Raw genomic sequence first — 25718 nt, 5'->3', positions numbered from 1 at the left:
TCTTTCTATATTTAAGAAAACAATGGTGGTATTAACTTCCCCTTGGAAATGTGTGAGATAGAAAACAAACCGTTTAACCTTCCCTTAAATCTGGATGAAACAGAAAATAATGAGGGGATTAACCTCCTCTTGGAAATGTGTCAAGGACAGGCTGTCACCGGCTATTCTATTCCTCAAGTTTCAAGTTTTATTGTCATATACAAATAACAATGAAGCATCATTACCGTAATGAAATTTTTTTGACCCGTGTTCCTCCCAACTTTACATAGACAAAAAAAAAAAATATTAAATATAATAAGTGTGCAATAAAGGTACAAGTATTTACAATAAAAAAATGCAATTAAATATTTGGAATTGTGCAGTGAGGATTTAAAGTGGCTTTGCTTAAAGTGACACTGTGAAGAGTCCAGTAGTTATGGGAGTGTGTGTTGGTGTGTGCAGAATGTCAGCAGTTCAGAAGCCTGATGGCTTGTGGGTAGAAACGGTCTCTGTATCTGCTGGTGCAGGTCTGGATGCTCCTGTACCGCCTGCCTGATGGTAGGAGTGTGAAAAGACTGTGGCTGTGCTGATCTCACCACCCTCTGCAGAGCTTTGTGGTCCAAAGCATTACAGCTGCCATACCAGGTGGTGATACAGTCGGACAGAATACTCTATGGTGCATCAATAGAAGTTTGTGAGTATTCTGGAGTCTATGCCGAACCTCCTCAGGCGCCGCAGAAAGAAAAGCCACAGTCTTGCAGCTTTTGTGATCACACCAACGTGGTGAGACCAACTCAGATCCTCACTGATATTGATGCCCAGGAATCTGAAGCAGCTGACTCTCTCCACCTCTGCTCCTTCAATGTGAATGGGGGTATGGCCTCCTCCCTGCAGTCTCCTGTAATCCACAATGAGCTTCTTAGTTTTGCTGACGTTGAGCAGCAGGTTGTTGTCACAGCACCATGATGACAGGGCTCTCACCTCTGCCCTGTAGGCCGACTCATCTCCATTAGAAATGCAGCCGATGATGGTGGTGTTGTCTGCAAATTTGATGATAGTATTGGAGTTGTGTGTTGCTGTACAGTCATGGGTGAACAGTGTGTACAGCAGGGGGCTGAGCACACATCCCTGGGGGGCACCGGTGCTAAGTGTCAGTGTGGATGAGGTGATGTTGCCGATCTGAACCACCTGAGGTCTGTTTGTCAGTCCAGGATCAAGCTGCACAGGGAGGAACCGATGTTCAGGTCACGGAGTTTCATAACAAGTCTGGATGGTACGATGGTGTTGAAAGCAGAGCTGTAGTCAATGAACAGCATCCGCACGAATGTGTTTCTCTGGTCCAAGTGGGAGAGGGCAGTGTGAAGTGCAATTGCTATGGCATCGTCTGTAGATCTATTTGACCTGTAGGCAAACTGGAGTGGATCAAGTGAAGCAGGGAGTAAAGATGTGATGTGAGCCTTGACTATACGCTCAAAGCACTTCATAGCAATGGAGGTGAGTGCTACTTAGCGATAGTCATTTAGGCAGCTCACATTCATTTTCTTAGGGACAGGGATAATGGTGGTCCTCTTAAAACATGTTGGAACAGCAGACTGGAGCAGGGAAAGGTTAAAAATGTCTGTGAAGACATCTGCTAGCTCATGTGCGCAGGCTTTGAAAAGACTACTTCTCTACTATTCTAAGACGCCATAGGACTCAATGTTACTTGAAAGATCAAACCTATGTTTTTTTTTTTTTTGACAAAAAAAAAGTCCACTAAATGTTAATAAATCACAAATTATGGGAGTTATTTTAGAAAAAAAAACAAAACTCTAGTACCGGCAAAAACCTATTTGTAAATGGACTTTTTCTCAATTGCTTAGTAAGTGTGCCCCTAAGTGTTTTCCCTACAGCTATTATCAATGACCACTTTGGCAAGGCTTTATCTGGCATTTTGTTGCTGCGACAAAACATCATGCATGTTATTGCCGTTGAAGATGTTGTATTCCACATTATAAAAAAAAGACACTTATCTAAAATACCAGGTCCCAAACATTGTGGGTAACGGATTCCACAACGGCATACATTAACAGTCTTAGTAGCATACCACTATTAAAGAAGACATAGGGCAAAGAATTTTATTTTGTAAACTAAAACACATCAAAAAAGGAAAATATTCAGAAAACGGTTACAAATGTTTACAACATTTAAAAAAAAAAAAAAGTTTACTTTGTGCAATTATAGTCTCCCTAAACAATGTAAATTCTCTTACTTCACCAAGAAACCTCATTAATTTAAAATTAACAGTTTTTCTGAACCCAAAATCATTTTGTGAATTCACATCTGTATTTCTATTCTTAATGTTCCAAAATTATTTTTTTCTGCTTCACTTTCTGACTTTAACAAAATTGTTCTAAGTAAATAATTTAAAAATATATTTTCTGCTTAACAAAATTTCAATTTTGTTAACCAAACAAGCAGAAGAACCAAAGAACAAGAAGCTTCCAAGGCCAAAAAAACGTAAATGATGATCTGGAATTCTAAGCAGGGTGGAAACATTGTATTGTTAGCATTGGGCAAAGTATACTGTTTGCCAACTAGTAAAATAAAAAAGGAAATTAAAATCTTTTGGTTTTCCATTCTGATTAAAAGTACATAAAATGTGTTTGGGAGCCTTTGCGTAGACTGTTGAATGTTCTCATTTTAAGAGAATTCTAACACTTCTGGCTGCATTTTCCTTCCAGTTCCTAATTAGGTCATTTTTTTTATTTGATTTACAAATTTTTCTTCTTGAGCACAAGGGAATAAGTAATATAGTAGGGCCACAGTTTATCTCCATTAAAAACATTTTACATGAAAGATTCAGATCAGCAGTCTTATTTGCAATGATTTAATACTATTGACCTGCAATAAAACAGATTTACTATTTTTTCTTCTCTTATAGTCTTTGTCCATATCAAAATATGGTTGAATTATTTTGTCTGCTTCATAAACAAAAGAAAATATTCAGGAGCTTTTATTTGAAGTTTGTCATTTTTTGCCTTGTGAGCAATTCTGGCATCTTTCTTTATACCTATTAGCAATATATTTAAATACCTAGGTATTAACTGAAGAGAGTAAGCTCATATACCCCATGTCTATTAAGAAACTAACACTCCCTACCTAAAAGCAATGCTGGGCTCTAGCCTAGACATCTCGTGAAACAAAACAGCTAAAGTGTATTTCAAAGTATTGTTTGAAATAAAACAGAAAAAGAGGACTGCAAATATAAACCTTTCAGTGCTTGAGTTTTTATCTATGCTGTGCAGTCATGTATACATAGATGGCACAGATGAAGAAGTCAACCGGAAACTTAGAATTTATGCCACCATCAGTTTGATATTTTTATGCAGGTGCTGTAGATTATACATTTCATTTGCACGTAGGTTATATAAACCAGTACATTATCAAATGCTTCTCTGTTTAAGACCTGATGATTAATAAAGGTACAAGTGTAACATAAAGCCTTTCCTACTAATAATAATACAAATTACACCCACTTCAAGAAGGGGAAATAGTAAAACTATATGAAAATAAAAGACTGCTAATGGATTTCATTATTAACACAGCATGCAGCACAAGGCTACACTATCAACTTAATGAGCTTTACCTTACAAATGGAATTGCTTAACTTGAAAAAGAAAAATTGCAATAAATATTACTTAGAAATGTATCTATAAATTCCCCATTAGATTCAACAAGTTAAATCTAACTTCTTTGTAACCTATGTCAGTCTGATTTATACACTGCAAACTTCATGTGGATGCTGGGCCTGCCCAGCGAATAAAAGGAAAATCCTTCTCTAACATCTACTACTTCCAATGCATTCTGGGAGCTGAGCCTTCTTTTCAAAGTCCATGTGGATTCCAACAGCTTACAAAGAAGATACAGCTAGATCCTTTCTGTTGGAACTGTTAATGGCCTAATAGGCTACCCATTCCAATAGAATAGAAAAAGCCAGAGCCAAGAACAAGTGCGCTTGTATTAAACACTTTTCCCAGAATTCCTTTTCAGTATTTGTTGATGCCAAAAATTCGTACACCATGCAGTTGTGGCAATTTGGGAATGAGGACGCTGAGAAGAGATGCTGTGTTAATGAAGAAGTGCGTTGGGTCATACTTTGTGTAGAAGCTGGTTAGGAAATACCTGTCAGTAAAACAATAAAGAAAAAAATTAACTTTTGCTTGCAAATAAAAATTTCTATATATTTGAACCAACAAATGTATTTTTTTTGTTGTAATATTGATGTTTAGGCAGCCATCTCAGTGCATTGTGAAGAGCTTTCAAGAACCAGTGCTACATATTAGGTAACCTTTTGTTTCTCCTGCTCCCATGTAACCTGAGGATACATAAGCTGGACTTGGATTTCTTACTATTGAGTGCTATTCTGATATCTATCTTGTTACCTTCCCATTGTTCTGCTGATCGGCTGCTGGGAGGGGGTGATATCACTTCAACTTGCAGCTCAGCAGTAATGAGTGACTGAAGTTTATCAGAGCACAAGTCACATGGCTGTTGCACCCTGGGAAACAAAGAAAATGGCTAGCCCTATGTGAAATTTTAAAATTAAAATTAGGGATTCACCGAACCCCTGAATCAATGTTAAGGGATTCGGGCGAATATGGAACCAAATCAGAAATAGCCAAAAGTTTTAAACTTCCGGGTTTATGCACCGACATTAACCCTTCCAAATCCTAATTTGGATTCAGTTCGGCCAGGACTGTGGATTAGGCCGAATCTGAACCCTGCCTAAAAAGACCGAATCCTGGATTCAGTGCATCCCTAATTAAAATATATATATAAAAAAAAAATCTGTTTGCACTTTTGAAAAACAGATTTCAATGCAGGAATCTGCTGGAATAGCTCTATTAAAGGAAAAGTAACACTAAAAATTTTTAACTAAAAAATCTATTGATCGAGCCTAGCCTGACTTCTGTATATAGGAAGGAGTCAGGCTAGGCTCGATCAATCGATCGCCGCATAGTTGATGCATCTCACAATACTTTCCCCGGCATGCCCTATCACCTTTGTTCAAATGACAGGGAGCCAAGTTTAACAGGTATTTTCTTCTAAAGCATTCAAAATAACAAATGTTTTTCAGGATAGGGCAATTATTGGGGGAGGGTAGAATAGATTTTTTAGTTAAACATTTTTAGTGTTACTTTTCCTTTAACTGGTGTGTTTTGGAAAAAAAAATAAAAAAAATACATGTTTTCCCATGACGGCATTCCTTTAAATAATTATTCAAATAGAAAAAAACTAATAGCTAATTGTCTTGTATCACTGTTTGCATCAGTGTAATAATTTTATCCAGATTGAAAGAAATATCATGGGGCCCGACCTGCAGAGTTTAATGCAGCTGCCTCCTCTATGTGGAACAGAACATGATGCTTCATTTAATCTTCTCGTAGCAAAAAAAGTAAATGGCAGTCAGGGCTGCAAACAAGGGAACAAACCCTGCGGAGGTACAACGTTTTGGGGCAAGATAACCCCGTTATCATGCTTGTTCCCTTTTTTGCAGCCCTGAGTGCCATTTGCTTTTTTTGCTACATTGGATTTGGGAGGGTGCCAATCCTTCCAGCAGTGTGCACCGGGCGTTCAGCCATTTTGGAGAGCTAGGGTGCGCGGAAGGGTCTCTGTTGTGCTTACTCATTTAATCTTCTTGTGACAGTGTAATTCTGGGAAAGTTAGATTTCTGTCACAAGAAGATTAAACAAAGTATAATGTTCTGTTCCACACAGAGGAGGCAGCTGCATTAAACTCTGCAGGCCGGGCCCCTTGCATTTACAGCCATTAATGACAGTATAATTCTGGGAAAGTTAGGTTTCTGTCATTAAAGAGGATATATACTATACATTTTTACAATGCACTAAACCATGTAAAACAGAAGTAAGTGCTTTTATTTTAATACCTTTGGGTTCAAATATGTCCATAACTGCTTGAAAACTGTGCTCTACCCAGTCCGGTTTAGACTCTTCAGTATGTGGCTCTGGGATGCTGGCCCTGATAGACTTCAATAAGACAACCTCACCTACTTAAAGTGCAGTGAATATGCATAGATGGGCGGGGCTTAGCAATGTCACAAGCAGTCAGTTCCTGCTCTACTTGCCTGCCAGCAGCACAAGCAGAGGGACACAGAAGGAGGGAGGGGTTTTCCCTGCTACTGCTGAGTAAAGCCTGTCAGTCAGTGCTGTGACCACTTCCTGTAGGAGACTGAAGTGACACTCCCATGTTTCATTTGGCTCTGGCTTCTAACTGGAGAGGTTGTGTATGCAGCTCTTATATAAATGACAGTTTAAAGAGGTAAAATGCTTTCAAAACATCTTTCTTTCTGCATCATTTCACATTTTGAGGGAGGATGAATATTATAACTGAATATAAACTTTATATAAAATGTCTCCTTTAAAGGCTGTATTTTTTCTCATGGTGGCCTCTCTTTCTTCCGTCGCTGTTGCCTGTTGTCATAATTGCCTACAAAATTTGGGTTTTTCCCATTTATCCAATATGTCTCCTTTAAGTGTTTTTCCATACTCTCTGTATGCGTGGCCATTATTTACAGGCCCTTTATCTACCTCCTCTGCTATCATTCTGTCAGATTTTGACACCTGTCTTTCTTTCTTCCTTTGTACTGACAGCCCTGCAATCATCCTTGATGAATTTAACTGCCATATTGATGATTCTTCACAACTTTGGCCCTCTTGTATTCTCTAACTTCCTCCTTTCTTAAACTTCAGCAATGGACACACAAACCCATAAAGATGGCCACATTCTGGATCTAGTCTTTACCAAAAATCTGTCTCCAAGATGACTCCCTCAGGTACATTCTCCTCCTTTAAGGTTATGTCTGATCCTAATACTCTGGTCAGTGAATATAACCACTGGCTCACTTATAGGCTAAGCATACAAGTACTCGAATCCCACACCCCTGGCTGAACTCGCATACAAGATCATTTTGCTCCCATGCGTAATCTGCAGAATGTATCTGGAGAAAATCCTGTATGCAAGCAAACTTCCTCCATTGAAAATTTCTGCTATCATGCCCCAGTTTTGCCCTGTTAAAGGCCAGGCATGACTAATACAGTACTATCATAAGCAATAACAAATCCAATCCAAGATGCCTGTATTCAATACCTTTCTACAAACCTCATCAGCAGAATCACTCAACCTTGGGCGACCAGGCTACTTTAAAATTCAGACACATGTCTAAAAAATCCAACTGATTGCAGTTTTTTTTAAAGTGCGATCAGTACTGCCCTGCAACATGTATTTTTTTACAGTGTCCATGAATTTTCTGCATTATAGCTCTTTTACTTTTCTTTATTGTTTGTTATGCACAGAGAAAGGGTAAAAAAGTTAAATTGCTTGAACATCAAAAGAAGGAAAGAGGAAGGGGAAGAGCAGTATGCAGTATTCAGGGCCACAGTACAGATAATTGGAATAAATAGTGCAGCAATAAAAAAGACAATAATAAGGTATCCTTGCAGCAGGATATAGCCCAGCGTTTTTCAACCGCTGTTCCGCGGCACACTAGTGTGCCGCGAGATGTTGCCTGGTGTGCCGATGCTACAGTTTTTCTTAGTAGCTCGGGCCCCCTTTAATAAAATCCGGGCCCTGTCATTGGTAGCGCCCCGTGTGTACGGGTGACGTCAGTACGCACGGGGCGCAACGTTATAAAAGGGCCTGTGTGCGGTCGCGTGTAGGCAGAAGTGCAGAGGCGGCGCGCGTGAGGGGAAGATGCTGCTGAAGCCGCCGAAGAGCAGAAGTAAAATGCTGCAGGGCACCAATGTATTAGGGGGGGCCACGGGGTACACTGACTTATGGGGGCACTGCTGCTGGGCACCAATGTACTAGGGGGGCTGGCTCTTGGCACCAATGTACTGGGGGGCACTGCTGCTGGGCACCAATGTACTAGGGGGGCACTGCTCTTGGCACCAATGTACTAGGGGAGCACTGCTGCTGGGCACCAATGTACTAGGGGGGCACTGCTGCTGGGCACCAGTGTACTAGGAGGGCACTGCTCTTGGCACCAATGTACTAGGGGGGCACTGCTGCTGGACACCAATGTACTAGGGGGGCACTGCTCTTGGCACCAATGTACTAGGGGGGCACTGCTGCTGGGCACAGAGTTAAATTTTTTAACATTTTCTAATGGTGGTGTGCCTCGTGATTTTTTTCATGAAACAAGTGTGCCTTTGCCCAAAAAAGGTTGAAAAACACTGATATAGCCAAACTAGAAATCTAGGCAGTATCTCGGATCTAGAATTATACAAGCCAGAACTGTCTAGGACAGTGCACATGCTCAGTGTGCTCTGAATAGCTGCCGAGAAGCTAAGTTTTGGGGTCCTTGCAAATTATTAAGCAGACAATGAGGTTTGTCTGTCACATAAGCTGATGCCGCAGGGTTAATTATTCAATTCTGATGCAATAGCCCTAGTTTCAGATCGGTCATGTAATGTGAATCGAAATGAATCAGTCTATTGCTCTTGTGTTTATATTCTATTTATGCAGTATATTTTGAGTCGGTCTCTAAGCTTAGTAACTGAAAGCAAAAAGGAAGATGGGGGAGTTACAGAGGCATATTTGGAGGCACTGATCTTCCCTGCTAAAGGGCTGTGGTTGCCTAGGGTTGGTACAGAAACCCAAAACAATAATGTACATTCCTGCCCTACTTCTTTAGGTAGTCTTTAGTTCTCCTTTAAAACGGTTGTTTACTTTCAATGCTCACTAACAATGCTCTCCATGTGTTAGAAAACCTGTGTTTTTTTTTTTAATTAAAAAGGGGAGGGGATGGGAGTGGCCTATTTTGAACCTGCTTACATCACCACTTCCAGGCTTTGCCCTTACTAGTTTCCTATTGGGCATTAATACTTCCCTCTCTGGTAATTTATTGGGTGCTTGTGTACTTTAACTGCATTAGTTCAATGGTAGTTCAATGGTAATAACACTTAGGTACAATGGAAATTACACTTAGCTACATATACATATTTAGAATATCAAAAATCTAATATAATTTACTTTGCATTTCCTTTGGAACTTTTTACATATACAAATGTATGCAACTCTTTCTGCATACAATGACCCCATAACAAGCCACCAACACCAACACACCCCCTGCCCAAAAGTGACTGACTTTTCCCTCTGAATAATGCAATCCACCTGCACCCCCATGCCAACACAATTACAGTTCTCTTCTCACAAACCCTCTTCTCACAAACCCTTTGCGCAGCCACCCCCCCAGATAAAACACAGACCTTTCCACCAGTGAACAACCCCCTTTAATCCTCCTCACACACATGGCACGCCACAAACCCCTCCACCCTCCCTGTGAATCACGGACTTCCTCCTTCTCACACTGCAGCTCCCTGCCTCCTCCCCTCTCTGCATCAGACCTCCTTCAAGCAGACACAAGCCCCTGCATCCACGTTCTCTCATCACATGCCACCCCACATACACAGCAACACACAGAGGAAAAAAGTAATAAAGACTTTTCTTTCCACCTCCATCAAGTCACATCAACCCCTACAGATAACAGACTTTTACTTTAAAGCAGGGATCCCCAACCTTTTATACCCATGACCAGCATTTAAATGGAAAAAGTGTTAGGGAGCAACACAAGCATGAAAAAGGTTTCTAGAAGTAGCAATAAGAGCTATAATTGGCTACTTTATAGCCCCTATGTGGACTGGCAGCCAACAGAAGGCTCTGTTTGGTATTATACTTGGTTTTTAAGCAACCAAAACTTACCTCCTTACCATAAATTCAAAAATAATCACCTGCTTTGAGGCCACAGGGAGCAACATCCAAGGGGTTGGCGAGCAACATGTTGCTCACGAGCCACTGGTTGGGCAACACTGCTTTAAAGCATGCCGGAACACTAGGTCCCAAAACGCATCAGATTTTTCTCTCCTCACATGCTGGCCAACCCACCCCCGTCCTGCGTGTATGCAGATTAACCAGGCATTGTGTATGCAAAGAACCAGGCAGAAGCAGATGAGGTTAGAGGCAGATTGACAAGAGATGCAGCCAGAGTTAAGATGTTTTTTTATTTCTAAATTACATTCTTTACATAGCAAATAATTCACTGTACCACTTGTTATTCTTGAACCAACAAAATGTTTTAGTTGTAATATTGGTGTGTAGGAAGCCATCTCAGTGCAGTCTGAGCTCCCAGAAGGAGCCAGCGCTACTCATTAGAACTGCTTTCAGGTAACCTATAGTTTCTCCTACTCCCATGTAACTGGAGAAGTCACAAGCCGGACTTAGATTTCTTACTACTGAGTGCTATTCTGATATCTACTGGGAGCTGCTATCTTGCTACCTTCCCACTGTTCTGCGGATTGGATGCTGGGGGGGAGGGGGGTGATATCATTCTAACTTGCAGCTCAGCAGTAGCCCCATGTGAACTTTCAAAATTAAATATAAAAAAAATCTGCGTTTTTGAAAAACACAGGTGAATATCTCAAACTGCACATTTTCTGTTAAGCATTTATATGGCAAAGATGATTTCCCTGGCCCTCTCCATATCAGCACTCTCAGGGATAGCCCTCCCCTCGTATGGGGTAATGAGAGACTGGGTCCAGAGCTCCTGTATTGTAAGGGATGTCATGTGGCTCAAGTCTGTAGGCATTCGGGGCAGGGGCCTCCTGCTCGAGCTCTTATTTATACCTCATGTTCTGCCTTTCTCTTTCCAGTGAGCGGTAATGCTGCTGGCGACCAGGACAGCACTTTCTGGCTATCTGGGAAAGATCCACAGAAGATCAGTGGGTTTTGGACTATGTGAGAAGGGGGATACAGACTACAGTTCCGAAATCAGATTCCTCCCTCAAAGTTCTTAATATCACCCCTTCCGAAGCTATTGGAAAGGAAACAGGCTTTGCAATCAAGCCTTCAGCAGATGTTGTCTCAGAAGGTAATAGTTCCTGTTCCAGCAAGGGAAAGAGGAAGGGGGATTTATTCCCATTTCTTCCTAGTTCAAAAACCATCAGGTGCATGGCATCCAATACTGCATCTCAGGAAGGTAAACCAGTACCTTTATGTTCAAAGATTCAGGATGGAATCTTTGGAATCAGTAAGAGCAGAGATCTGTACAGAGGACTCGATGTACACCCTGGACATTCAGGATGTTTATCACCATGTTCCTATCACAGAGGAACATCAGAAGTACCTAAGTTTCTGTAGGAAACCAGCAGTTTCAGTTCACCTGCCTGCCCTACGGAATTTCCACTGCACTGCAGGTATTCTCCAAGATCTTGGTAACCCTGGTTGCTTTTCTGAGATGGCAGGGGCTGAAGCTGTTTGATTACCTAGACAATCTAATTCTTCTAGCATCCACTAGGAATCAGGCCATACGTTACAGGAACATAGTGATAGAATTACTGCAAAGCCATGGCTGGTGTCTAAATTTTGCAAAGAGCTATCTAGAGCCGGCTCAACAAGTGTCCCTCCTAGGGGTGATCATAGACACAGGAAAAGGGATGATAAAATGATCATCCCAAAGACAACAAGATCTGAGAAGGATGGTATCAGAGGTTCTTTTGATGTCTTGGGTACCGGCGTCAATACTGGCTCGTCTTCTGGGTATGATGGCATCCTCCATTTGTCTGGTGGCCTGGGCGCACTGCCACATGAGATTTCTTCAGTTACGTCTGTTCAGGTCAGGGGGAATTGTTGATTGTTGCACTGCGGTTCAGGTAGATCAACCTATCAAAGAGGCATTGAGGTGATGGCTACATCCAGATCGATTGTCTGTATGAGTGCCTCTCTTTTCATGAAAATTGATAACAGTAACCACAGATGCTTCAGGATCAGGCTAGGGGGTGGTGCTAGAGGGAAGAGCGGCGTAAGGTCTATGTCGTCAGACATGCCCTCAAATTTATTTGAAGGGCCATTTATTAAGCATTACAGTTTTGTTTCTTTTGTTTTTTTAAACAAGCTGCTAGGAAGCAGAGTGAAGATCAAAAGAGACAACCTGTCAGCTGTCACATATGTCAGGAGACAAGGAAGGGACCAGGAGTCTAAGTCTTTTGGCAGAAGTAGAACCGCTGTGCTAGAGCCACAGGGTCTCTCTAAGAAAGTCATTGAGGTACTCATGAGGTCAAGAAAATCTACAAATAATTCAAGTTACTGCAGTGTCTGGAGGGCCTTTATCAAGGAGAGAGTTGATCAAGAAAACGGCCCTCCGGTCTCAGTTGCCGAACTCCTATGGAGTTCTATGGGTCTTGAGAGTGGACTCAAAGAACACTGAAAACGCAGGTCTCGCTATCTCTGCCTTTTCAGGGGTGTGTTGGGCTATTCATCCGTTGGTCATTAAGTTCTTTAGGGCAGCTATGTGAAAGCTACCCGCCAGAAGACCTTCATGTCTAAAATGGGACCTTCCATTGGTTCTAGACTTCATCTTGTTGAAACCAAATTTCGATCAGGTATTTAACCCTGAAAACATTTTTTCTAGTTGCAGTGACTTCAGCCAAAAGAGTAGGAGAACTGCAGGCTCTGAAATTTGCTGAAGATAGTCCAGTTTTTCTTCAGGATAACGTTATCCTAAAGTTTGTACCTGCTTTTAAACCTTCAAAAGGAACTGGTTCTATCATCTTTCCCGGAGAACTCTCAGAATGGTGCGGACAATCCACTACATCTACTGGATGTCGGAAGGCTTATTGTCAAGCTACACAAGAGTTTAGGAAAGCTGATAAATTATTTGTTTTGCCAGGGGGCAAGAGAAAAGATTCTAAATCTACCATCTCCAGATGGTCCTACTCTTTCGGAGGTTTACCAGCTCCCAGGGCTACAACTCATTCAACCCAGGATCCTCTTGGGCAGCAGAAGTATGTACATCTCTGGAGGTGATATGCAGAATGGCTTTCTGGGCATCTCCAAATACATTAATTTCACATTATCGGTTGGATGTATCTTCAGCCAATTATGCACGCTTTGGTCATAATTCTTTATCTAGCATTTCCTATGCTCATTAAACAGTGCACAATTGTATTTCTTGGTGTTTTTCTTGTCCCACCCAACATTCGGGAAGCTTGCTATATCCCGGAGAGTGCTGATATGGAGAGGGCCAGGGAAAATTGTCTCGTACTTACCGTTATTTTCCTTTCCTGGTACCTCTCCATATCAGCAAATTCCCTCCCTGGACAGCCATCTAGAAGTGGCCACACACGTGGTGATTTTTGATCTTCCCACCCTCAACAGAAGTTCAGGGCTGAATAGTCAGATATGGAGGTAGAAACAATAGGATTTCTACCTCCTTCTGCAGATTCAGCCCTGAAGGTAGATTTTGCTTGGGTGCCTTCAAAAGTGACTGATCAAAATCTTTTAACCCGCCTGATTGGCGAGTCAACTGATATCCGCAGCCTTTTGCGATATGGGTCGCCTCGTTGAGTCGCCATACACGCACTGAATATTGCACGAAACAAGGTTTTGTACGATATCATCGGTGCGTGTATGGCCAACTTAACTCAGGCTTTTTACGAGACATGGGTTAGGTGGTTCTAGTAGTAATTTATTTGATTGTGGAAGGAGTACTTCCATGAGGAGAGGGGAGGGGAGGGCTATCCCGGAGAGTGGCGATATGGAGAGGTACCAGGAAATGAAAATCACGGTAAGTATGAGACAATTTTCCCTTTTTTATGTTAATGGTTATATTTCTGAATGTTTTACAAAGGTGAGCAATCCCTTTAAAAGAGGTAAAGATTTACGGATTTAAACAGGAGTTAAGCCTCTTTCTCTACGGTTACATGAGGCAAGTCAAGACTTGTGTGTCTTTACTTGCATACTACATATTAGCACCATACACAATTCTTCATATATGCAGACTCCCCAAGACCCAGAGAAAATAGGACTATAGTAAAACAACCTAGGAAAAAAACAAAAATTGATTTGTCTGGAAGATTACTTACAAAATGATGGGAGATATAGTGAGAAATTTCCGGGATGATGTGAACTGCACACCATAATCTAGCTGTTCCCAGTGTGTAAGGAGTCTTGCTTTACCTTGATCTGGAGTCTCAAATGGAGTTCCCTTTACTGCATGCAGAAACACATACATTCCCTAAAGGAAACAGGATATCACTGTGTTAAGGATCAATTCCATAAAATGATAGACAACGAAATGAAACCCACTGGGAATCAAATGAACTGCCATACCAATTTACACAATTAGCTTAAAACAAGTTTAACCTGATTAAAAGAGGCAAAATACACCCATGTTTAACATAAGCTAAATATAACTTGTGGTGATTATATAATTTAGCCTCTTATTTATAAATTTCCAATTTTTTTTAAATAAAAAAAAGGATTTTAAAAAGAACACTCATATTAGACTCCAATTTTTATTATTTATATCATAAAAAAAAAAAAAAAATGAAAATGTGCAGTATAAACCCACTTTCAACATAAGCTCAATTATATGGTACCAAAATGTTTGCTTTATATATATAATGTTCAAAAATGTTGAGCACTCAACAGGACATGGTAGAATATAAAAATACATTAGTGGTAACCCAACCTTTCAATCACGGTGACCTTTGTCAAGAGAAACAGAAACAAACTTTTCACAGATCCTCCCCCTATCATTTAACCTTAGTGCCAGCAGAATTTCACATTTCAGTTCTGCTCAGTGCCAGATGCTTTTTTGAACATTTTGTGCTCTCTCATTTTAGAGGCATTTACTGGGGGGATGATACTTTTCATAATATAGTGATGTATATCAGAAAAATATTTCATTTTATGGGCAGAAATTCAACTGATGGGGACGTGGCCTGACGCTGAACCTGAGCACATGAATTGTGTGAGAGCTCCGTACCCAAAGTCTCCAAAATATGAATATCCATCACCAGAGTCGCAATGACAAAGCAAAAGAAGATAAAACAAAAGGTCAAACAAAAAATATTTGCTCCTTTTTTCTCTCCAGAGATGAAAGTAACAGCATTCTCTTGGACACGCGGCAGCCATCTTGGACCAGCGGCCTAGATGAAGAGGCGGCCAGGGAAGGAGACGCACATACTCCAGGCTCCCCTTCAAGGCCCACACAATCACAAGACGCACTTAGCGATCGGATCGAAGTCCATGCACAGATACACACCAGACTGCAAATCGAGATGGACTCCACAGCCTCCAAAGGCGATTCCCCAGCATGGTGTTCGGGCGAAGGCGCGGAATGGGGCACAGAAGGGAACCTACCATAGGTAAATACCCTCAGCGGGAAAGACCCAACACAGACCCCAGAGGTTCCCAGATATATAGCAACCGCATAGACAAACCAAATAAAAAAACGCAACCCTACAGCCATGCGGGTACAGGCCCACATGGGATCCCCCGGAGAACCAGAGCCAACATCACTACAACATACTCTCAACCAACCCAATTCATCGACAGATGGATTACCTACTACACATGCACTCAGAACCAAACTGCAAGCCCTGGCAGGCCTGCCTACAAAAACCGACCAATCTAAATGTAATGGTTGGTAAACTAGAACAAACCCTCCGGTCAGAAATCTGCGACCTAAATAAAAGCATCCAGCAGATGGGCACGAGAGTAACAACCCTAGAAGGCAACTACACATCCCAAACGGGTTACATTGACTCATCACCTACAAAGAACAGTGGAGTCTCAAGCTACACAATTTTTTTTTTATAATGCTCAAGAGAACAGAAGCCGACGCAATAATATTCACATCAAAGGCCTACCAGAAGCCACAGGTGTGGAAAACCTGCGTCCATCAGTAATGGGGATATTCAATCAACTACTTGAAAGACCCCCACCACACATATAGAGATCAACAGAGTACATAGAGAACTGCGCCCACCGCGACCAGAAGCAACCCAACCCAGAGATGTTATCTGCAGAAAACACTTCTACATGGAAAAAAAAAACAGATTATGGCCAAAGCCAACCAAAGGAGTTAGACTTCGATGGCGTAAAGTTTAGCTTTTTCTCCTACATATCCAGATCCACGCTGGCACAAAGAACGGCACTGCGCCCACTACTCCATTTTCTACAAACAAGAGGCATCAAATACAAGTGGGGTTTCCCATTTGCCCTCACAGCATTCTACAAAGGCAAACCAGCAACACTAAAGACACCGGCGGACATGGAAGGATTCCTGAATCACCATTCTTACCATGACATTACCCAATTGGAGAGGCCCAAAGACCTGGAGAGCTCTTGACCCAAACCTACCGCCTAGACAACAACTGGGATAAAGCCAATACCACTGTCAGGCAAGATTCAAGCCACCCAGACTCCTTGTCGAGCCATCGGTTCATACAAAGAGCCTATTAACGACCACAACCCACACAAGTCTAAGACACTCACCTACAACACCCATATATGGCTAAGTGTGCAAGGCTTACTTAAAGACTCAAAGAACTAGAGGGAACAAATGCCCAGACCTAAGCTCTTGGAAAAGAAGTTCTACCAAGTTATTGAGTTGAAACAAAGTTATTTTATGAAACCTTTTATTCCTTATCTAATAGAGGTAATGTGACCCGACCCAAGGACCAGTACATCCTATTCTAAAAATTATCCGCACCTAAAAACAAATAATTAATAGCAGAAGGAAGGGGAGGGAAAAAAAAAACACAACAATTCCCCCTACAGATCTACACACTCCATAACTATAAGACTGGTCCCCTTGAAACTTGGAAAACAATATACCTTAAAAGTTATATGCAAAATAAGGGGTATTACCGCTGCGGCACTGCTGTTTTTGTTCCCTAGCTATACGAAGGTACTACTCTAACCATAACCCTAAGTACACCCTTGAGTCTAAAGCTATCCCCCACCAATTCATATAAACTCAGATAAGCCTCACACTGGGTTGATAAATCCCCAACTATTTACCCACCTGGTGCTGCGATCCCAGTATAGCAGCAAATGGAGACAATACAATTACTATACTTGAGGTCCACTGAAGACCACTTATGCTTGGCCAGGGACGCCCCACTCCATACCATCTCCCAAATCTATTCTATCTTAACCTGCCCACTTCACACGACAATGGGCTCCTTCCCATTGTCGTGTGAAGTGGGCAGGTTAAGATAGGATAAAGCAATCTGCTCATTCCTTTTCGGTAAAGGAATGATCAAGGTCTCCACCTTAATCATTCCTTTACCGAAAAGGAATGAGCAGATTGCTTTATCCTAACACATGCAATGGTGACAGCCTGCAAAGTGCAGGAAACAAATTACAAGATCCTTTCCAAATGATACAAATGCCCGGTTACCCTACATGCCATGTTCCCAAATTTGCTGGTGTGCAACACTCAAAAAGGTGATATGAAACACATATGGTGGGAGTGCCCCAGCTTACAACCCTTTAGGACTTCAGTGTTCCAAATCATTTCCAAAGTGCTATGCCTTGATCTCCAGTCCGATCTAGCTGTAGCACTACTCTCTATACCCCAACTAATATACAAATATCTATTAAACAAAAAGGATTCATTGCCTTCTCATTATCGGCAGCAAGAACAGTCATACCCAGACCCAGAAAAATACCAGGCCCCCAACAATTGGAGACTGGGCAATTGAGCTGAACCACATAATGAAAATGGAGGAAATGCTGGCACACACCACTAAATCAAGTGAAAACTTTACCAAAGTTTGGACAGCCTGGATTCTCTATAAAGAATCCCCAGAACACAACCTATTATTAGCAACCAGCAACCCAATACAGACTCAGGCCTGACCATCTGTAAGCACAACATAAAAAGAAAAACAAAGTCTGTACATTCTTATGTAATATAACACTATACTGTATTTGAATTTGATAGAATACAACATCAAACTAAATATATAGGAATTAACCATCACCGAATTGCTCTGATCTACCCAATTCCTCCCCTCCACCTTTCTCCCTCCTTATAAATATAACCAGCAAATACATTACTATTCACTATATGGTCCTATGTTCAGTAAACCAGTATAGTAACACGCAATGTTGTAAATATGCAAATCATGATAACTGCAACAGACCATTGATGATTTTGTTCCCCACTTCTTTTCTATGTATGTCAACCTGGTATATATGTTTATATTAGAAAAATGAAAATAAAGAATATATATAAAAAAAAAAAAATTCAACTTATTCAGAATATTTAGTTTTATGGAGATTTCTAACTTATATAGAACAAAAACTCCCAGCCGTAAATTACAAAATTTACAAAAGCATTACAGCAGAATATCTTATACTTTATAAATTCCAAAGCCAAAAATTCTGGTTTATCCATACATTTTTGAAAATTACTAATTTTGCAGAGTCCAAAATGGGTAACTACATTTTTCTACTCTTAAAAGAAAAATTCTGCATAGATTTACCAAACTATGTGGCATGCACAGTCACTCAAATTTATATATATCAGACAAAATTTCCATGGTTTGTGAATACACTATCTGAAAAAAAAACAAAACATTTTTTTCAGGCAAAAAAATAAAAACAAAACAATGCAATAAAAAAAAAAAAAAAAAACTATGTATGAGATCAAGCCCCAGTGGCCACTCGTTGCCTAGGGACTGGCGAATGAGTGGGGAGCTCATTCACTCCCAAACCCTTAAGTGCTGCAGAATCTCTGATCTGTGGCACTTAAATGGTTAACCCTTTAAGTGCCAGCCGAATTCGTCATTTCAGTTCCCCCCAGTGCCAGACGTTTTGTAAACATTCTGTGCTCACTCAATATAGGGGCTTTTACTGGGGGCAGGGTTAAGTTTAGGTAGGCAAACTATATATTGTTTTTTTCAGGATAACCTGAGCTTTCCAAATCTACCTGAGTTTTTGTGTATTTCCACTTCTGGAACAAGATTTAGAGCTTGAAATACAAAAAAAAAAAGAAAAAATGCTATTTTTCATGATATAAGGATTTCTACCAGAAACATATTTTATTTTATGGACAAAAATACTGATTTGGAAAGCCTCATGTCTCCCGAATGTGCCAATACCTGATATGTATAGTTTTATTGAGATTTCTGACTTCTATAGATCAAAAACTCCCAGCAGTAAATTACTAAATTTTCAAAGCATTACAGCAGAATACGGCATACTTTACATTCCAAAGCCAAAAATCCTGGAACATTAGGTTTACCCCAGGAAACCATACATTTTTGAAAACTACACATTCTGACGAATCTGAAATGGGTAACTATGTCTTCCAACTCCTAAGTACCAAAGGCAATGCTTTACTGAATTTAGCATTTTCTATAAAAAATTATGAAAATTCTAAAAAATCACCTCAAATCTTCCACTTTCAAGCACCTTATCTCCCACATAACATTAGGTACCAAGAAAACACACCCTAAATATGAAAGCCAGGGGTCCACTGAACGGTTTGATGCCCATTGTGCATAGGATCACCGATGTATCTGGAATTTAGAAACCCCAAAAGGAAGTTAGTACATACAAATTGCCCAGGAGATCTCTTTTGCTACTGAAAATTCAACACATTTACTGCATTTTCTGTGGGGTAAAAACATAAAAAAATACGTTGACCCCCCAAAACCATATATTTTTGGAAAGTACACATTCGGACGAATTCAAAATTGGTACCCATGTCTTTCTACTCCAAACTACTGAGTCGCAATGCTTTCCCAAAATTGCCAGTTTTGATGAAATACCTAAAAATCACATCAAATCTTCCACTTTCAAGCACCTTATCTCCCAGATAACATTAGGTACCAAAAGAACACACCCTAAATATGAAAGCCAAGGGTCCGCTGAACAGTTTGATGCCCATTGTGCATAGGATCACCAATGTATCTGGCATTTAGAGACCCCATAAGGAAGTTAGTGCATACAAATTGCCCAGGAGATCTCTTTAGCTACTGAAAATTCAACACATTTACTGCATTTTCTGTGGGGTAAAAACACAAAAAAATACATTGACCCCCCAAAACCATATATTTTTGGAAAGTACACATTTAGGCGAATTCAAAATTGGTACCCATGTCTTTCTACTCCAAACTACAGAGTCGCAGTGCTTTCCCAAAATTGCTAGTTTTGGTGAAATACCTGAAAATCACATCAAATCTTCCACTTTCAAGCACCATATCTCCCACATAACATTAGGTACCAAGAAAACACACCCTAAATATGAAAGCCAAGGGTCGGCTGAACAGTTTGATGCCCATTGTGCATAGGATCACCGATGTATCTGGCATTTAGAGACCCCAAAAGGAAGTTAGTGCATACAAAGTGTATGCAATATAAGCTACCCTAACAGTACAGAGACCCTAGAAAACTATACATTTTCCAAAAGTACACAACCTGACAATACAAAAATGGGTAAATACATCTTTCTACTGCAAACTACCAAACTACAAAGCTATTCTAAACAGAACGTTTTTTTTTACATTTCTGAAAATCGTCACAAAGCTTGCATTTTACCCCATTATGTACCCCCACATTTTGTACCGTATCAACATAAAACATTCTAAATATGAATGCCAGGGGTCTACTGAACAGTTTGATGCCCTATATGCATAGATTTACCAAACTATGTGGGGTACAGGGGCACCCAAGTAAAAATAGTGCATATGAATTTTCACATAAGACGCTCCGGCTCATGCAGTTTTTGCACCCGGTATGTGTATTATGCGGCATAAGATCCCCTAACAGTACAGAGACCGTAGAAAACCATATATTTTCTGAAAGTACACATTCTGACAAAACAAAAATGGGTAAATACATCTTTCTACTGCAAACTACCAAACTACAAAGCTATGCTAAACAGAACGGTTTTTATGACATTTCTGAAAATTGTCACAAAGCTTGCATTTTTACCCCATTATGTGCCCCCACATTTTGTACCGTATCAACATAAAACATTCTAAATATGAACGCCAGGGGTCTACTGAACAGTTTGATGCCCTATATGCATAGATTTACGAAACTATGTGGGGTACAGGGCCACCCAAGTAAAAATAGTGCATATGAATTTTCACATAAGACGCTCCGGCTCATGCAGTTTTTGCACCCGGTATGTGTATTTTACGGCATAAGACCCCCTAACAGTACAGAGACCCTAGAAAACCATATATTTTCCAAAAGTACACATTCTGACAAAACAAAAATGGGTAAATAAAACTTTCTACTGCAAACTACCAAACTACAAAGCTATGCTAAACAGAACTGTTTTTGTGACATTTCTGAAAATCGTCACAAAGCTTGCATGTTGCCCCTTTATGTACCCCACATTTAGTAACGTACCAACATAAAACACTCTAAGTATGAACGCCACTAGTCTACTGAACAGTTTGATGCCCAATATGAATAGATTTACCAAACTATGTGGGGTACAGAGGATGCCAAATTGAAATACAGCAGACAAAATGTCCATGTGCAAAGACAAGTAACAAAGAACAATGTAAAAAGCAATAAAATTGATAAAGATAAAAAAAAAAAATCACTAAAATCATTTTTTTTTTTTTGCCTAATAATATCTGCGGGCAGAATAACAGTTTGAGTATTTTGGCTAGGGCAAATAAGTTTTACAGACAAAGTCAAGCGAACAACAACTATGCATAACTGAAAATGCTATAAAATGGCTAAACATGCAGTAAAATACCCAAAAATCCACCAAAATCACAGAAAATGTAGTAGAAACACCAAAATAATACACAAAAGGTATTGCGCAGTGCGGTTAGCGAATACACTATCCACAATGGCAATAAAACATTTTTTTCAGGCAAGAATAAAAACGATGCGATTAGAAAAAAAAAAAAAATTACAAAATTACACAAGTGTGTAAGTGTGTGTGTACATTAGGTAAAATGTGTTTTGTGTCCATGTGTGCGAGTGTGCAAGCATGTGTGAGTTTTAAGTGCTGTAAGTGATGAATGTTTGAAAACCTCCCAAAAATGCATGTGTGTGTGTGTAAGTGTGAGTATAAGTGTGTATTAGTGTAATAAATGTGTGATTGTGTGTGTGTGTGTATTTGCCACTTACTTGGGGTCTAGAAGATCAGGATCTGCAGGAGAAACACAATCTGGCACAGCAGCAGTAGATCATGTGAGGGGGCGTGTCAGGAAGCAGGGGGGCCAGAGGGGGAAGCTGCAGAAGGGAGAGGAGCTGCACAGAAAGCCACGTGGATGGCAGGTATGTCTCATGGGGCCCCTGGGCGATCTCTACCCACGGGCCACTGGTTCCCCACCTCTGACTATTGTCTGGAGGCTGGGGAACGAGTGGGGAGCGAAGGAACGGCTTGAAAAGCCGTTCCTCCGCTCCCAAAACCGGAAGTGCAGCAGGACGTAGAATCTACGTTCTGTGGCACATTGGTCCTTTGATACACAGGACGTAGATTCTACGTCCTGTGGCACTAAAAAGGTTAAATAATTAAAAAGGCAACAGTACTTTGGTATTACCATTCTCATGTAAGCAAAGTAGAAAAAATAAATCAGTGACATGCTCAGATAAAGCAGGTTCAATCAAATGAAGTGTGCATATAAACAAATGTTGAAAAAAATTAAAATAAATAGGCGCCCCATGTGGATTGTCATCTACTGCCATCTATTGTGAGAAAATGAACAGTCATTGCAGTGCACTGAGAAAGATCAACCAATTACCAAACTTAGCCCAGTTTAGACGCAGGTTCATTGATCATGTATCCCCCTTGAGATATGGGGATGAAAGACCTTGCTTTATTACAATTGGAAAAATGAATGAAATTGTACCATTAACAGTTTCTTTTTAACGCCATGATAATGTTGGTCAACTTAATTATGTTACCTAATGACTCTGAGCTTATGTTGTTTTCAGGACAGTGTTAAGAGATTTTTTTAAACAGGAACATTTGAAATCTACTATGGTCTAGTGCGAGTTTTCCCATTTAATGCAGTATACAAGGTTTGGGGACTTCAAAAGGCACTTTGGGTGTAGCAAGCCATAGTGCAGAGAATGAGAAAAAGCTCTTTGAGACCAGAGCTCCACTATTAGGCTCTTTAAGAACCACAAGAAGCTCTTTATTAGTTGGGAGCAGCAAAGGAAATAGAATCCAGGATCTGCAACCGCATCTACATTGGGCACCTGGCAATCTTAAACCTATCTATGACCACAATGAGTCTGAATACCTTAGTATATAGTTTCAGTGTAAATTTGAAAACTGTTACAAATAATAATTTACAGAATATACAGGTAATTTGGATCTCCATACTTTAAGTCTACTAAAAATCATTAACTCTTTAAATATACCCCATAGATTACCTTGTAATTGATGGTAAGCTGAAAACAAAGACAAATTATTTGATTAAAATTAGGGATGCACCAAATCCAGGATTCGGTTCGGGATTCCCCTTTTTTGGCAGGGTTTGGATTCGGCCGAATCCACTGTCCTGGCCAAACCAAACCGATTTGGAAGGGTTAACATTTAATCAGTCCAAATCCTAATTAGCATATGCTAATTAGGATTTGGGTTCAGGAATCCCTTAACATGGATTTAGGGGTTCGGCCAAAACCTGAAAAACTGGGTTTGGTGCATCCCCAATTAAAATAGAGTCTATGGGAGTTGGCCATCCCATAATTCAGAACTTTCTGGATAATGGATCCCATACCTGTACACACACTGAAAAAATGATGTTGCACAAACAGGGTACATAATTAATGCTGCAGTGGTTCACAGAATTATATAAAAAAGGATCAGGATCAAGGTAAAGACACCTGTCTGTTCTTTCCTATGTGATAAAAATATCACTGTTGGTTGTAGTGTCCTTGCATGCAGCTCCTCTTTAGAGATAAACTTTGATGTTTCTTCATATTTAAACTGTTTCACCCCCTTAACAGTTTATGTGCTGGAAAAAGTTCAAAGACATGAAAACTGGGAACAGTGTACTGAGAGCAAGGTCATATCAGGGATCTATCAAAGGCAAACAGACCACCTTGTTAGATAGTAAATAAGGCTATTTCTGAACCCATTGGTGCCTTGATGTTTCCTCCCCGCCCCCATTGTGGACTCTTTCTGGGCTATGGGAGAACTGCATCACAGGTGCAGAAATGTACGCTACATGCACAGATTTTCAGTGGGCAGGAGCGAGAGAAGAGCAAACTGTGCAGGCCTGTGCCATGCACTCAAAAGGTTTGAGCTGAGAGAAGGAAGTCTAACACAGAAGCTCATGTGTACTTAACAGATAAAAGGGAATGCAGTGTTTCTATTCAGAGAGGACAGCAGTGCCGTAACTGTTTATAGTTGTATTTACATAGACCTTTCTGATGAATCTTATTTAATTTTAATATATATATATATATATATATATATATAAATTAACATTTGAATTTAATATTTACCATACTTCAGTAAAGGCATTCTTTATATGCCACAGATGGGTGTTGCTTTACAGAGTTATACCAGTATAAGAAATAAATGAATGATCTGGGCGCACAATATAATAACCCCTCATACTGTATTGTTTACTTAAACAATAAATGGAATATATCATATACTGGGAAGCCCATGTAAGAACCCACAGGGTTAATGTGCCCATATGGCTTCAAACCCTATCTTTCCTTGCTCCTTGTCACTGGGCAAGGATCGATCTAACTATTTGGTATTAACATATACCATACCCTACCACACTTTAATATAGTGTTTGGAAAGGGGTGGTTGTTCCTTCTTGGCCTGCAGCATATGACCAGAGTGGGTGCCTCCAGGACGCCTGGGATCCATACGGCCCAGAAGGTTAGGCCCTAAGGGGACAAATACCCTTAGTGAAGCTGGGGAGCAGGGACCCCCGTGAATGAGGGAATAGCAAGGACAGACTCTCTCTTGTCATAGCACGTGTATCCATGTGAGATAGACAGCTTATTTAGTAAGGGCAGTTTTTTGCCCCATCTAAGATAATAGAGGATTAACCCTTTAAACGCCACAGGATGTAGAATCTACGTCCTGTGTATAAAAGTACCTAAGTGCCAGAGGACGTAGATTCTATGTCCTGCTGCACTTCCGGGTTTGGGAGCTGAGAAGCGGCTTTTTAAGCCGCTCCTTCACTCCCCGCTCATTCTCCAGTCCCTAGACAACGAGCAAAGGTGGGGGACAAGTGGCCCCTGGGGCGCCATCGCCCAGGGGCCCCAAAGGATAAGTCAGGCATGCAGTTTGTACGTGCCTGACATTTCCTGCTCCCTCTGCACACTGACAGAATGAAGGAAGAAGCTGCAGCTTGAGTTCCTGGGTCCTTCCTCCCACCTCCAGAGGATCTGTGGCACTGCTTGACCCAGGTAGGTGTTAAAAAATCACACATACACACACTTATTACACTAATACACACACATAGATTTTGTTGGGGGGTTTTTACACATTCACAGCACTTACAGCACCCACACTTACTTGCACACTCACACACAAGCACAAAAAACACTTTTTGCCTAGTGTACATACACACACACGCAATTTTGTGGATTTTTTTTTTATTGCATCTTTTTTTTTTTTTCTTACCTGTAAAAAAATGTTTTATTGCCATTGTGGCTAGCATATTCGCTAACCGCACTGCGCAATACCCTTTGTGTATTATTTTGGTGTTTTTTATTACATTTTCTATGATTTTGGTGCATTTTTAGTCATTTTATTGCATTTTTAGCCATTTTCAGTTCTGCATAATTGTTGTTCGCTTGACTTTGTCTGAAAAACTAATTTGCCCAAACCAAAATACTCAAACTGTGACTCTGACTGCAGATATCACTAGGAAAAATTGATTTTAGTGATTTTTTTTTATTTTAGCAATTTTATTGCATTTTACATTGTT

At 40.4% G+C, this 25718-nt stretch overlaps 1 protein-coding gene across 2 annotated transcripts in view; it reads right to left on the bottom strand.

Annotated features, from left to right (window-relative positions):
• Positions 1 to 2070: 2070 nt before the first annotated feature.
• Positions 2071 to 25718, bottom strand: part of ormdl1 (ORMDL sphingolipid biosynthesis regulator 1) — a 37259-nt gene continuing 13611 nt past the window's right edge. Inside the window, exons 4-5 of one of the 2 annotated variants that reach the window (XM_012969979.3) lie at positions 13899 to 14050; positions 2071 to 4143 (exon numbers count right to left, since the gene is read on the bottom strand). In XM_012969979.3, the coding sequence (XP_012825433.1) occupies positions 4008 to 4143; positions 13899 to 14050 (288 nt within the window). In that variant the 3' untranslated portion in view covers positions 2071 to 4007. 2 annotated transcript variants of the gene reach the window in all.

This window comes from Xenopus tropicalis, chromosome 9 (assembly GCF_000004195.4).
Source record: "Xenopus tropicalis strain Nigerian chromosome 9, UCB_Xtro_10.0, whole genome shotgun sequence".
In the NCBI taxonomy this organism is placed as follows: Eukaryota; Metazoa; Chordata; class Amphibia; order Anura; family Pipidae; genus Xenopus; species Xenopus tropicalis.
The sequence above is the reverse complement of the archived record's forward strand: the minus strand, read 5'-3'. Positions and strand labels throughout refer to the sequence as shown.